The 14,601-nt window shown below is 33.2% G+C and overlaps 1 protein-coding gene and 2 long non-coding RNA genes across 6 annotated transcripts; all 3 read right to left on the bottom strand.

Moving 5' to 3' along the window:
• Positions 1-952: 952 nt before the first annotated feature.
• On the bottom strand, positions 953-4,039 carry LOC120078240. Of its 2 annotated transcripts, none has more exons than XM_039032463.1 (3): positions 3,798-4,039; positions 2,313-2,473; positions 953-1,201 (listed from the first exon to the last, which is right to left on the bottom strand). In XM_039032463.1, exons 1-2 carry the CDS (start codon positions 3,947-3,949, stop codon positions 2,323-2,325), a joined length of 303 nt encoding a protein of 100 aa, XP_038888391.1. In that variant the 5' UTR covers positions 3,950-4,039; the 3' UTR covers positions 953-1,201; positions 2,313-2,322. The 2 variants fall into 2 exon arrangements, with proteins under 2 accessions (XP_038888391.1, XP_038888392.1); XM_039032464.1 differs by having other exon boundaries at positions 2,355-2,473; positions 3,798-4,036.
• Positions 4,040-8,362: 4,323 nt separating this feature from the next.
• On the bottom strand, positions 8,363-11,722 carry LOC120078527. Of its 3 annotated transcripts, XR_005482031.1 has the most exons (4): positions 11,496-11,722; positions 9,864-10,037; positions 8,908-9,051; positions 8,363-8,825 (listed from the first exon to the last, which is right to left on the bottom strand). It is a non-coding gene; the product is annotated as an uncharacterized LOC120078527 (long non-coding RNA). The 3 variants fall into 3 exon arrangements; XR_005482029.1 differs by lacking the exon at positions 9,864-10,037 and having other exon boundaries at positions 11,496-11,702; XR_005482030.1 differs by lacking the exon at positions 11,496-11,722 and having other exon boundaries at positions 9,864-11,468.
• Positions 11,723-12,669: 947 nt separating this feature from the next.
• Positions 12,670-14,211, bottom strand: LOC120078528. The gene is made up of 2 exons (XR_005482032.1): positions 13,509-14,211; positions 12,670-12,884 (listed from the first exon to the last, which is right to left on the bottom strand). It is a non-coding gene; the product is annotated as an uncharacterized LOC120078528 (long non-coding RNA).
• Between the last annotated feature and the right edge of the window lie 390 nt (positions 14,212-14,601).

Genomic DNA, 14,601 nt, shown 5'->3' with positions numbered 1-14,601 from the left:
CTAAAACTATAATAATCACCTCTTACTATAGTAAATATTATTTTGTATTTCCCAATTACTATTTCAAAACCCTTATTTGCTACAGATTTTACTATTTAATATTCATCATTTTTCTTTATTCTTTTGCCACAATGTTTACAATTTTCTTCTAAAACTAATAGTTTACACCTCAAACATATACTATTTTAACCCAAAATAAAATATTCTACACTACAAACACAAACTATTATAATCCAATTATAATAATCTATGACTAATAACCAACTTCTTGCTCCATAACGCCTCCTACATGTTATTGTCATAGTTGGTGAAGGATGAGGAGGATTAGTCCCATCTCTTTATTCACTGCTCCTTTGCAGCCTTATGCTAGAATAAGTTTCTCCAAATTTTGGATATAGGTTGGTGTATTCTCCATATAGCGTGATGGGGATTTGTATCAATGGGCATCAGAGAACCATCTAGACTAATGCAGACAATTGCTCTAGGTTTTCAGAGAAATTCAAGAATTTCAAGGGGTTAAGTGTAGTCATGAAATTTTTTAGGAACTAGTTATTTTTCTCATCTGCTTGGTGTCCGTTATCTATGGAACTTTGTAATGGTGATTTGATGCAAATCTTTGCCAATTAGGAGAATTTTCCTTAATCTCATTGGCTTGGTAGAGGATATTTTATCTGCCCTATTTGTAGGGCCCTTTGTTAATAGAAGTTTTGTTTCCCATCGAAAAAGAAGAAAAAGAAAAGTTTCCAATTTGGAATTCAACAAACATCAATAATACTCACATAGTCACGTGTCCAAAGGTTGGTGTCGGCGGATCCAAAAGCTAGGAAAGCTACTGAGACCAAAGTTTCCTTGCAACCTGTTCAACCTCTGCAAATTAACAAGTTTTTAGTGCAACCTCTGCAAATTCAAATTTTAGTATCGATCCAATGCTCGATGGCTATTTGATCGAGACTTCGGCAAACAAATTTCCTTTTAATAGTAAATCAATGACAGACATAGTGAGTAACAATGAAAGAGAAACAACAGCTCGATGGTACAAATATCTAGTTGTTTTAATCCCTGTTCTGACCAATAATAAAATAAAGAACATTTTTATCCTATTTCCAAAGCATAAGCTCCAGAAGTATCAACTCTTCACGAGTCCCCTGCACCCGCATATTGCCGCACATGGCTGTGTTTAATCCCATTCAAATTTAAGTACCTGAAAGGGACACCGCAGCTATGAGAAGCAATTAAAAAGTTAACAAACTAAATCATCTCTTTATCTTGTAAGTGTTTCTCTGCTAAAATACAAGCCAACGATATTGATTGAACCCATGAAACAGACACCTAACACCTAACGTGATGTCGTGATTTATCAGCTTGAAGGAGAAAAATTTTACACATGATGTTTGGTTATAAGTACTCAAAATAAGCATGACATGCTCACTATTTTGTCTGAACAGAGAAGAGACAAAAATATAAAAATGCAAGAAACTTCTAGACTCTATTTGAGTTGTGGGAGTCCTACAATTTCTTTAAATGATCTTAGGTTTCCAATTTTACTTGCAACTATCATGATTATAAAATATTTTTACGAGTCTGACCCCAAATATTAAAGTTGAGAAAGTCACAGCAAATAGATAACGTGTGGCAAAATTGATTCAAGGAGTTTAAGATGATGGAAACAACTTTGAGCACACCCCCCCGGGCAAAACAAAAAAAAAAAAAAAAGGACACACTCTAAGTGGTCCCAAAATTTTCATACCATTTCCATCGCTTGAATCATTGTGTTCATATTCTCGAAATTATGATGGCAAAAAATACTATTTGAATTTGACTATAAATTAACACCAGCAATGCACCTTTTCTGCCAATCGCCATCAAGGATCAAGCTGCTAGATTTCCTGGTTCCCAGTCTCCATATAAGTTGGGAAATACTAGGATCCAATGTATTATTCAAAATCAAAAGCACAAGAGGACAAAAAAGAAAAGCCCCTACAATATTGTATCAATCTCCAGCTCAGGACGAGTGAATGCCCTTGAGGCTTGAGCACTATCCATCTTCCCCACTCCCACTCATCAATTCAATCCCAAATTCTTCTTAGATCTTATCAACCAAATTCAAATGCTATGTGTGAGAGAAGATAATCACCAACACTTAGTGTTCTTGACTACTTTTACCTTCCAATCCATAAACAGAAACTATTCTCTATGCAAACTCAAATATTGAAATGCATCCCTAGGATCTAGGCCGCTGACAAGTAACAACAATAAGAGAGAAAATCTACTGTATTGTGCATATAGCGTGTCCTAGAACAAGCAAGACTCACAAAGCGACCACTAGCGATCTTGACAAGTACGGCAGAAGGTACCATGAGACAGCTCGCAAAAAGCTCTAACATTAACAGTGAGGTGGGATGTCAGGCAGGAAGCTGCTGTCATGCTGTAAATTGGCAAAAATGATTGCACGCATCCCAATTCTCCCAAGCTCCTAGAGTATGAAAAAAAAAAACGGTAAACGAAAGAAGAAACACAGAATTACATATAATATCAAACGGATAACCCAAAAATTCCCATTGTTAATTTTACCTAGAGAAAAGGGAAATTATATTTTCTTCATAGGAATAAATTGGAAAGAGATATATCATATGTGACCAAGAAAGAAAGAACTCAATATGGAATACAGCCAAGAAGAACATAATGGTGTGTCTAATAAGTAATAGGTTTGATGTGTTGTAACTAATCTAATTAGTTTTGAACTTTTGATGTTGTGTCTAACCGGTTTAAAATTTTTAAAATAGTGTTTAACAAAGACTCATAAGACAACTTTTAAATTTCAGAATTGCATCAAATACTAGAGCAAAAGTTTAAGGACAAGACAGTCTTAAAAGGTTCAAGTAACAAACTTAAAATGTTACCTAAAATAACTTTCCACATTTACGATTTTAATGCCAGTTTGCTTTTATCTAGAAATTGTGTTGGAAATTTGAGCAAAGTTTCACATTGAGTCATTGACTAGACAAGGAATAACATGAATATATAAGTGATTACAATTATCTCCACATTTTAGTGAAACTAGAAGCAAAGCTATGGACGGTATGTTTAAAGTGGACAATATCATAAAATCGTGGAGATATGTGGAAGGTATGTTTTCCTAACAATACGCCAACTAGTTTCAGTCAATAACATATTTCGTGGTCATAGTGGAGGAAAATAGAATAGAAGAGGCCACTTCCTTTTCATCTACTTTCTACTATTAGATATTATATTAAATTTACCATCACCCATCAGCTTAAGTTTTCAAGTCAATTGGTGATTTAAGATGGTATCAGAGCAGACAGTCTAGAGAGGTCTTGTGTTCAAACCCCGCATTATTGTTTCCCCCCAATTAATATTCATTTCCACTTGTTGGGTCTTCTTAATATTTCAAGCCCACAAGTGAGAGAGAGTGTTAGATATTATATTAAATTTACCATCTCCCATCAGCTTGAGTTTTTGGGTCTATTGGTGATTTAAGATCAACATATAACCGAAAGAAAGCAGGCCAACATATCTATAATCAAGAACCATCCATATATCTAATATATATTTGCTCTGATAATTCTCCAATTTCTTATCAGCTAATTAAACTACAGAACAACAAAACTTTCTCGAGATTCCAAATCTGCAAAAACTTTGTCAAGCATAATTAAGTATAAATCAACCACGAAAAAAGGTAAGAGAACAACTAGGCACAAACTGAAAACACTCATGGCTAGCATTTTCAATTTCGCAACACAACAGAGCAATAATAGGGGGTTTTTGAGGAAGGGAACCTGGAAGCAGCAGAGAAATGGCGGCCCGGCAGGCGGCGAGGAGCAGTGAGCGGCGGCGGTCGGAGTTGAGGAACCGATGAAGATACCCGAGAAGATGAAGAGCGGACCGTGGACATTAGCGTCCGAGAAACCGATCCAGAGCGCCAAGCCATCGTCTTCTCGCTGTGGTTGTTGTGCGGATGCTAACAGTAACTGTGTTGGGCTTTGCGAGGGTTTTAGTTTCTCCGCAATTCCGAGCTTCGTGGTGTACGATAGTTAGCCTGTTTCCTCACTTTTGTTCCGTTAGATTATTTGGTAGATTGTTTATTTTCATTAAAAAAAAATATTCAGAAAGACAATTTGCACTCATTTGATTATTGGTTTTTTTTTTTAATTGTTTTAAATTGCAAAATTGCCGAAAGTATTTTCAAATATAACAAAATATCATTATTCGATAGACAGTGATATTTTGCTGTATTTATAAATAAATTGATTTATTTTTCTATATTTAAAAACATCTTTTTTCTTTTTTTATTTATTTATAGAATTTACATTATAAGTTCTAAATTACAAGAAGGACACTAATATCCAACTATCAGAATAGTAGTTAGTTGATGTTTTTTTTTATAATATATTCTAAAAACATAAATATTTAGTCTCATGTAAATGAGAAGTATTTCCTATCCGCACTTGAGTGATACTTCCAAATCATGTTATCGATAAGTATCCGATATATAGTAAAAACGAGACTAATTTATTATCTTCATCTCCATCCTATTATTTATGTGAAAATCATGTCAATTTAGAGAGTTTCATACTCTAACCTTTACAAAGAATTCTAGTCGAAAAAAATCTCAAGCAAATTCTCAACTTACCCACATTTTTATGGAGCATATGCAAATTACAATTTTGAATTAGTGTGGTTGTTAAAATAATTTTGTTTTTTTTTTCGTATAAGAGCAAAATACATGGATAAGAGATTGAACTTTTGACCTCAAAGGAAGACAATCATACCAATTATCGTTGAGCTAAACTCGTTTTAGTTAAGATAATAGCTAACAAATATTTTGTAGCATGAAGTTAGTGTTGGATAGGTTGGTTTTGAACAATAAAAAGGTATGTCATAGTTTTTTGTAAACAAAATGCTATAAAAGAAAACCAAAGGTTGGAAGAGGAAACCCTCTAACAAAGGACAAACAAAATAGCTTTATGAGTGATTTCCTATTCATTTGAATCAGACAAACTATAATTACAAAAGAATTTAAAGTAATTTAATGTAATTTAAGAATAAATCTCATTCACTTTTATCACATTTAAAATTACTATCAAATTGATAGGACCAAAACAATATAATAACAACCTACTAGGATCTCCTCCATAACACTCAACCAAATTATTGTTCTCCAAAACACCATAAATAAATCACCAAATAATCACTAAGCAATTAACAAACAATGGACAACAATAAACCACAAAAATTTGGAAGACAAAAAACAAAGAGCACACAAGAATTATATGTGGAAAACCCCTTCGATGTGAAGAGTAAAAACCATGGGACTTGTGAGGGGACCACCCTTACCAACTTCTCTTATTATGATAAAATTGAGAGAAAAAGAACCCAAATCAGTCATAGAAATATTCACTATCTACCAATACTTTCATACATAAGAGATGAACACTTGAGAGATAAAAAGAATGAAAATCATCCAGTTTTACAGATTCTGTTCGGTAGCGATTGCGGACAAAAAAGAGCTCTAAACAACGATCCAACCCAGTTCAAACTCCAACAACTGACAATTTTATGAAAGTTGTCACTGAAAAACCAAATTGTTGTCATTCTCTTTGATTTTTGGCCTCTTTTTTCACTCTCATTCCCTTAGACATCCTCATCTCACATAAAAGAAAACCTAGGACTTACAAGATGGGTCAATGTAAAAAATTAGCCCAAATTGAGCTTACAAAACACAAGTTTAAAATAAAGTCTTACTTGTGCAACAAGTGGACTGGACACCCACAACACAAATATGCATTTAATCATTCAAAACCAATTTAACTATATGAAAACTGTATTTAAAAGTGAAATTAAATATTAAATTATTTTTTTATGAATAAAGAATTGTTTTTAAGTGATTTTAAATATGACAAAAGTTATTTTAATAATTTTAAGATCAATGGAGATCGACCAACGAACTTCGAACTAACTTTGAAGTAAACAAACCAAACTTATCAATGGGTCCAAACAGCTTCACCCTTCCCCTCTCCAAGCTGAATAACATCAATCTGATCCACCAACTTGATCCAATTTGTAATCTCTAGTCAAACAAGCCTTTTTTGAAGCCTTAAGAAAAATATTTAGGGTTATTTGGGACAAGAAATGAGTTATTATATTCTTAGGTTATTATAGTTGAATTTTAATAGCTTGTGTTTAGAGTATAGATTATTTTAGTTTGGATTATAATAGTATGTGTTTGAGGTGTAAATTATTTTAGTTTGAGACTATAACAAAGAATAAAAAAATGATGAATATAAGATAGTAAAAAGGTTTTGAAATAGTATTTACTATAACTAATTGGGGGTCTTGAAATAGTATTTACTATAATAAGATGTGGTTATTATAATCTTATAATAATCTTTGCACCAAACGCTTCCTTCGGTGGCCTTATGTGCAGTCCAAGCTGCACCCAATGAAACAATGCCACGTGGTAATATACATTTATTTTCTAAAGATTTTTTGAAAATCTTTTTTGTGTGATAAAAGGAAGGAGGTTACACCTAATCGTTGCTCAAGCCTAAATCCCAGTCATTTACCATTGACATTCCACCAGTTTTCAACACTAGTGTCTTGCTTCATGGAAATACTGAACAAATCTGGAAACCTGTTAGTCAAAGTGGAGTTTCCCACCCAAATATCCTTCAAAAAATGAATATGGCTGCAACTATTCACTTTTAACCTCCAAAGACTATAGAAACTGGCACTATTTTTAGCAGCATCAAACCAAGGTCTTCCTTTGGCTTTACCATAAGTGGAGAGGGCCTTGGAAGAAATTATGCATTTGATGTCGGTCAAAATAAAAAAGGTGCACATCTACGATGTCAGATAGAGAAAAAATTAAGAAAAATCTACATCGACCGACATTATAGGTTCATTTAATGAGTCTACAACGTCTAAAATGTCACACCAATCTCGGTACTGTCGATATTACACATGTCCCAAACGATCCTTGGAGAATGAACTTTATAATTAAATAGCCTCATATCACCGGCTTCAAAGGATAAACAATTATCTTTGTGCTTAGTTGAACTGAACACTTTGTGTACTAACTTAAGGATCATAGTACCTTCGGCATTGCTTCATGCCGGTGCGAGTATTCTTGTAGGTCTACTCTAGGATCGTGTCCAAACCAGAGCAGAGGGTCGGAGGAACTACAAGAACCTGAACGAGATACCCGGGGCCGTACCGAGATATACCATTAGCATTATCCAGCACTAGAAATGGTTAGAACTCTCTCACTATTCCTCTGCATTAGAAATCACACAGCACCATAATCCTTAGTTTGCAAGTTGCCGAAGAAAAAACCAAAAAGCTTTCATTGTGCAAGCTTTGCATAGTCAGTTAATGTTTCACTGATTGTTTGACTCAAAAGTTCAATCATAAAGGCTTTTAGCGCAGTAGCTCTGTTCCAACTTTGTGCACAACTCTGTTTTGTAATTTGTGGTGAGATTCCACTCTTTTAATAGTACCTGTCGGCTGATACCAGATATTTTCAAACACCTTTGCCCAAAACTGTTTGCTTTTGCCTAATATATATATATATATATATATATATAACTCAGACTCTTACTTTTATTTAAAGAACATCCCTATTCTTAGGAAAAAAGTATCCCTATTGGCCTTAATCTTAGGTAAAATTTCTACCTTTAAAACTATAGAATTCCTTTAGAATTTTCAAAACTTGGATTAATGTGACAATGACCTAAAATGATGTAACAATCTAAATTTTTATTCTAGATCACAGTTCACCGTTTAAGTTCTCAATTTTTGTTTGAATTCTAAATGGATTTTATCCTAAAATAAATTTGAAAAGTTTGATCTACGGCAATATGATAATATTATAATTTATGAAAAACAATAAAGATATTTTTTAAAGAAAGTACAAAGTTCACGAGTGTTTAAAACCTTAAACTACATATTAAATTGATTTTGAATGATTAAATTCGTTTTATAATTTTTAACATGTGAAACTTGATTTTAGCAATTTTTAATTTTCTAGTTGAAGAACAATTACAGTTCTGCTTTGTGATTGAAATCCTATTTTGATGTTGAAAATTGAAAAGTTTGAAAATAACCAGCAAATCTAACCAAACCAAATCGATTCCCTTTGAACAATATTTAGCTAGTTGATTTTGTTGAACTGAATCACTCGGTTGAATTAGTCTTCCTAAAAGCCAAATTCAATGTCATTGAAGAAAAATCAAAGTCAATTTGATATCTAACCCACAAAAGAATCCTCCCTCGTTCACCCCTAATTATAGGTTAGGTGGAATAGACATCAAGTGAAGGGAAAAAAAAGTCAATCTAAATGACATTTTCATATAGAATTTCGATATTTTCATTTTTCTACGAAAGCAAGTAACAAAATAGTTACCAAACAAAGTCACACCGAAAATAGATAGCTTAAATTTTTTTTACATGATCTCTCACACAACTTGATATAATTTACAATGGTCTCATTACAAAGTATATACAACTAATGTGTCGTCGTTCTCGTCCCTAATGGAAAGTGAATCAAAAGGAGGCATTGAAAACGACTCATTCGACATCCTTATTCTATTATGAATATCATCAAACTGAATCTGCAGAGTTGATAGTTTCAATGTTAACTCAGCCTTTTCCCTTTCCCACTCTGCTTTCTCATCCTCATGTTCCTCTTCGATTTCGTCAAATCTTTCTGTTAGACGAAGACACACGTTGCGGATCAAGTCTAGTTCATTGACATGTCTATCATCACATGGTTCGGGTTCATCAGCCCAATGAAAGAAACCACATTGCTGGCAGTGTTCAGAATATAAATACAAAGGAGCGGAGGCAAACTAAGTAGAGAGTATTATATATCAACTTGTATATGCTTACTTGAGATATCTCCTTTGGACAGTTGTAGAATAGCCTGAATGGATTTTTTTCTGTCTGAGACATTCTTAGTTTTGCTGGCACTCCACAGTAGCATTCTAGAGTAGATTCCTATAAATTTCCAAAGACATTGTTCAAGTATGGATCCTGAAATCAATCAACCAATCAAACCATGAGAATGCGAAGAAAGTTAAAATTTCCTATAAGGATTTCTACAGCTTCAGAACAAAACAAGCTCTCCCTTTGTCAAATGGACAGAAAATCTATTAGTCAAAAACTTTTGGAACAAAATTCCAAGAATTTTCTACATTCTAAATCATACAAGTAACGAAATGGTTGACCGCGATAACAGATAGTTCTTCAAAACCTAGGTGTATTGCAGTGTAGAGGAATTCAGATCCGCTGTGATCTCCAAAAATAAAGCATATACCACTCGTGTGTATTGTCTAGTATTAGACATCAATCAAGGAGTCCCAATTTAGAGCTCGATTGCACTCCTTTGATAAAAAGTCAACAATCTTGGCCATTCAACAAAGGTGCACTACAAAGTATCAGCCAAAAACAAACTACTATCCTAACCAGTATCAGAAGGGCAAGAAAGATAGATGACTTGACATTGAAGTATTCTCAAAGTTCAAAATAAATCAGACACAATTACAAAGAAGAAGTATTATAAAACTAATAAGAACAATACAAGGACATCAAATACTAAGTTTAGATGGATGTGCAGAATTGAACTTAGTAAATATGACATAGTTTAACAACATCACATCTAAATTTTAGTAAAAACAATACAAGGATACAAATACTAAGCTAAACTGAAACAAAAGCTACAAAACTTTTGCCTTATATTCTCTTTTTTGAAAACTGAGATTTTGCTAATCCCTGGCGAGGTTTCGCCTACCATAAGACCAGTTGTAAAAGAAAACAGAAGTTTTAAATTATAGAATTATAAAAACCTTAGGATCTTTAAAATAGGACTCCAGAAAGTATCTCTAAGCATCCGAAGCCCTCGCCACCAAGATGCTAACACAAGCTACCACATGAATCACCGATTTTTTTGGAATTTCATTGATTATATAGTTCATTTTTTCCTCCTCACGCTGTCCGATATGGCATATTAGAAGTATCACCTTCACCAATCAAATAAGATGATTTAAAGTCAACTTCACTTGCTTGATAATACACAACCAGTTGACTTGGCCTGTCAGAAGCAGAACATATATGTTGTACATACTGTACTAGGTACACGTACAACACATCTCTCACGACAGATCCGTTGAAGATTGGATGGATATCCTCTGTACTTCTTGAAACATGAATCTAACACATATTTATAATGTAGTATCACATATTTCTATGCAAGTATCACAAATGTCCAACGGTGTAGAGATTGTTGCATTTTTTAGATAAGAGTGTAGAGATTGTTGCATTCGTGCAGCATCATATCATTACAGCGAAAGATAGAGGTTGTAAAGATATTCGAAAAAGTGTATATGCCATGTGATCGGGGTGCTGCAAGCAAAAAAATCCTAATCCAGGGATGGTGAAAACTAAGTTGTATATGCAAAACCAAATCTTCTGACAATTTTTGCTACAACAGAATTAAGAGTTTCTTTCCAGTTTGACCTCAGAAGCTACCTCCAGAAGGTAATTCTTTAAGAACAATGCCAAGAACAACTCAACCACGACGTTAATCATAAAGAAGAACCAAACAAATGGATATGTTAAGAAATCTACATTTATATTAACGCAAATTCAACATTACATTCATAAAATCCGTGTTCAATAATAAAAGCAATCGACATCATGGGATAATAATAAAATCTCAAGAGAAAAAAAGAAAAACGGTTTTCATTTTTTACCAGCAGTAAGCAAAGAATAGAATTCAATCCAAAGCATTTTCAAAATCCTAAAATTATACTGAAAAAACTTCTTATTCCTTTTCAAAAAGCCGCTTTCTTCATGACAGCAACCCCAATAAATTTAATAAAAAAAACCCAAAACAATAATTATCGAACTGATAAAGATATTCCTAAAGCACGAGAAAGAAAAACTTATTAAATTAAACGAACTCATGGACAATACAACCAGAAGGGTTACTTTTTTAACTACCACTTATTATAAGACTCAGTTTGAAAATCATTTCGATTTTAATTTTTGGTTTTTGAAAATTAAGTTTATTTTCTCACATTTTCTTGTCATGATTAGCATCTTTCTAAGCATAAGAGTTGAATTCTTAGTGAATTTTAAAAAACAAAAATAAAATTTTAAAAACTTTTTTTTAGATTTTAAAATTTGACTTATTTTTTGAAAATATGGCCAAACAAGAAATCTAGAGGTATATGTCACATTTATAGGGTTAATTTTCAAAAACTAAAAAAATATAACAAGGAGCATTAGATTTTTCATTGTGCCCCCCCCCATCGAATGATAAAATTCAAAGCAACAAAAATCCATTGCTAATTCTCGTGTAGATTGAAAATTTATTAAACAAACGAATGAAATGAAGAAATTGCGAACAAAAAGTCGATGCCAAATTCTGATAACTTCTCGAAATCAAATAGGAAAAAGGGAACAGAGTGGAATACTTAAAAGAGCGTGGTTGGTAAATTGGAGCAACCGATTGAAGCAGCAAAGGAAGATTGCCGTTGCATTGATACAACGAACGACGAGCGTCCGTAAATGAAGAGATCGAGGAGTTTGAAGCTTATCGTGTGGGGGCCAAACCAAAAGCACTTCCTAAGATGATCGGAATCTTCATTGTTTTGTATTTTCTCTCTCTCTCTTTTCTGTTGATAATGACAAATCTTATCCCTCGAGTTACTTTTAATTTTCAATGGGGTTGAAAATATGGATAATTTTAGGGAAATTTCGATTGAAACATATTGATTTTCATGGATATTTCTGAAAAAATTATATAAAAAAAATTAAATTAGTAAATAAATGTTTTATGATTTTTAAAAGTTAATATATCTATTATTTATATTAATTTATATTAATGTTATTTTGATAATTATTTGTCATGTTTCGTAGGATCTTATACGATATAATGAGAATATTGATTCACCTCTCATATCGATGTTGAATCTATGGAAACGTAAAAATATCGATAAAAATATCAACATTTCGACGGAAATTTAATACTATATATATTTGATAATACGTGGATGTAGAAATCTAACATTTGAGTTTAAGTTGATACTTGAATTATACTCCTCAAGACTTCTATTTGGTTTCTATACTATAAATTAAGGGGAGATTTGATTTTTGTTTTACTTTTATTTTTATTTGGAAATCTAGATAATGGAGGTTTGGAATATTAAATATAGAAAAGATAGGATGATGACAAATTAAGTTTTAAAAATTAGGTCAATTGTCCAAACTTATTACCTTTACAAAAATGGTAAAAAACAAGTCCAACCCATGAAATGTCAAAAAATTACGGATACACCTGATACACCTAATACAGCCTAATACACTCGATACACATGATACACTACTGATGTACCCTCGATACACTTACACTTATACCCTTAATATAGGGTTGGCAACGGGCTAGGCCCCATTCCTCGTTTCCCGCGAGGATTTTTTTTTAATTAAAATTTGATTAGTCCACAAAAAATTCATTAAGTAAGTTTATCGAATTCCTCGTTTTTTAATTCAAGTGATTTTATTTAAAACTTGTCTAATGCACAACAAATGAACAAAAAACAATAGACTATTCTATGAAATAAACACAATTGACAATTAATTGACAATCAATTGACAATTTAAAAGCTAACCAATCCATTAAATAACTTTACAACTTAAAATTCAATAAAGTTTGAATAAGGAAGTCAATTAAAGGCAAACGTTTTATACATTCAAATAATTATACAACTTAAAATTCAATAAAACTCGTCATTCTCTCTTCAACGACTTCACAATCAAATCTTTCACCTTTCTTGGTATCATCCCATCCTTAGTTGCATTCATTCCTATTTAAAATGTAATAAACAAATAATGTCACAAAAAAAAAAAAAAACTAGACCACGAAATAATGTTAATCTCCTAACAACACAATTATCAACATTCAAATTATCATCATTCGATGAGCATGGAGTTAAATTTGGGATTGGATCTGACTTGGAATTGGATTTGAAGAATCTTTATTTGTAGAAGGTGATGACCACATTGTACCAAAAATTTAATTTAAAGACACCTTTTCAGATTTGGACTTCATTTTTAAAGCATTCAAACATATTCGGTTCAACCCCAAAATTGAAAGCATTCAAATTTCAAATATACACAAACATATTTTCCAAACATATTCAAGCCTAAAATTCAAAACATTGAAATATCAAATATACACAAACATATTTTTCAAACATATTCAAACCTAAAATTCAAAACATTCAAATATCAAACATGCACAAACATATTTCTCAAACATATTATTTACTAATTGAACTTTGAAGTTCAAGTTGAACGAATAGATCTCGCCTCTCAAAATAGCACAAATCTGTTTTTTTTTCAAAAGAAAAACAACATAGAAGTTAGAGCAGTCAAAATATATAAAAAAACAAAGACTCGTTATCAAATGGCCAAACACAGATCTTCACCTGAAACGTCGCTGGATAGACGGACGCAGACTCGCGAAGGCTGGACGGAGGCTGGGATTTCGATTTAGTAGGCTGAATTTAGGGATTTTTCAATGCGTCCCGTCCTCAACGGAGGCTGGAGCCTGGGACTTCAAAGTTCAACGGAGGCTGGCTGCTGGGATTTTTCAACGGAGGCTGGGATGGGACTTTTCAACGTGTCCCATCTTCAGACTTCAACGGAGGCTGCCGCTGGGACTTCAAAGTTCAACGGAGGTTGGGATTTTTCAACTTCAAAGTTCAACTTCAGTAGGGTGGAGCAGTGGAGCGGATGGAGGCAGAGCACGAGCACGTCGAGCAGTAGGCTGGAGAGTGGTGAATTTAGGATTTTTTCTTCGGTAGCAGTAATAAGTTTAGGGATTTAGGGATTTGGGCCTTTTCATTTTGGGTTTTTATGTATATTATAATAATTTGTAAAATTTATATATATATTTTATAAAAATATATATATAAATTTGGAGTCGAGGATTAATTGGGATCGGGGTCAGGGCGGAGATACTGTCCCCGTCCTCGGCCCCAAATAAATTCCCTGATTTGACCCCATCCCTAATCAAACCGGGGAATCCTCGACTCGAATGGAGCGGGTCAACCCTACCTTAATACACTTGATACATTACTAACTCCTGATATACACTTAATACACTTGATACCCTTCTAGTATACACTTGATACACTGCTAATAAATACTTTATAGACTATTGATACACACTAAAACCGAAAATTAAATTAGATTTGTTTTACCTTGATGGATAGGTGCAAGACGGAGTGTTCCTCCTGAAGCCACGTTGCTAGTTGAAGAAAGCACACAAAAGTAGCAGTTCTTTCAATCACTTTTTGTCAGTCGCTTCTACCTTCTTATTTTCCTTCTTAAATCCCAAATCACTATTTTTTTCTCCTTCCTCACTCCCCATCTCTAGAGATTTTGTTGCTGGTCCACCTGAAATTTAATCAATCTTCGACCACCGGAAACCACCTTGTCCCTATCGTCCTCTAACCCAAAAAAACACATGACGATGCCTAAAATCAAGCTTCTATGACAACTGTGACAGTGTTTGGG

The sequence above is a fragment of the Benincasa hispida genome, chromosome 5 (genome assembly GCF_009727055.1).
Source record: "Benincasa hispida cultivar B227 chromosome 5, ASM972705v1, whole genome shotgun sequence".
NCBI lineage: Eukaryota > Viridiplantae > Streptophyta > Magnoliopsida > Cucurbitales > Cucurbitaceae > Benincasa > Benincasa hispida.
The sequence above is the reverse complement of the archived record's forward strand: the minus strand, read 5'-3'. Positions and strand labels throughout refer to the sequence as shown.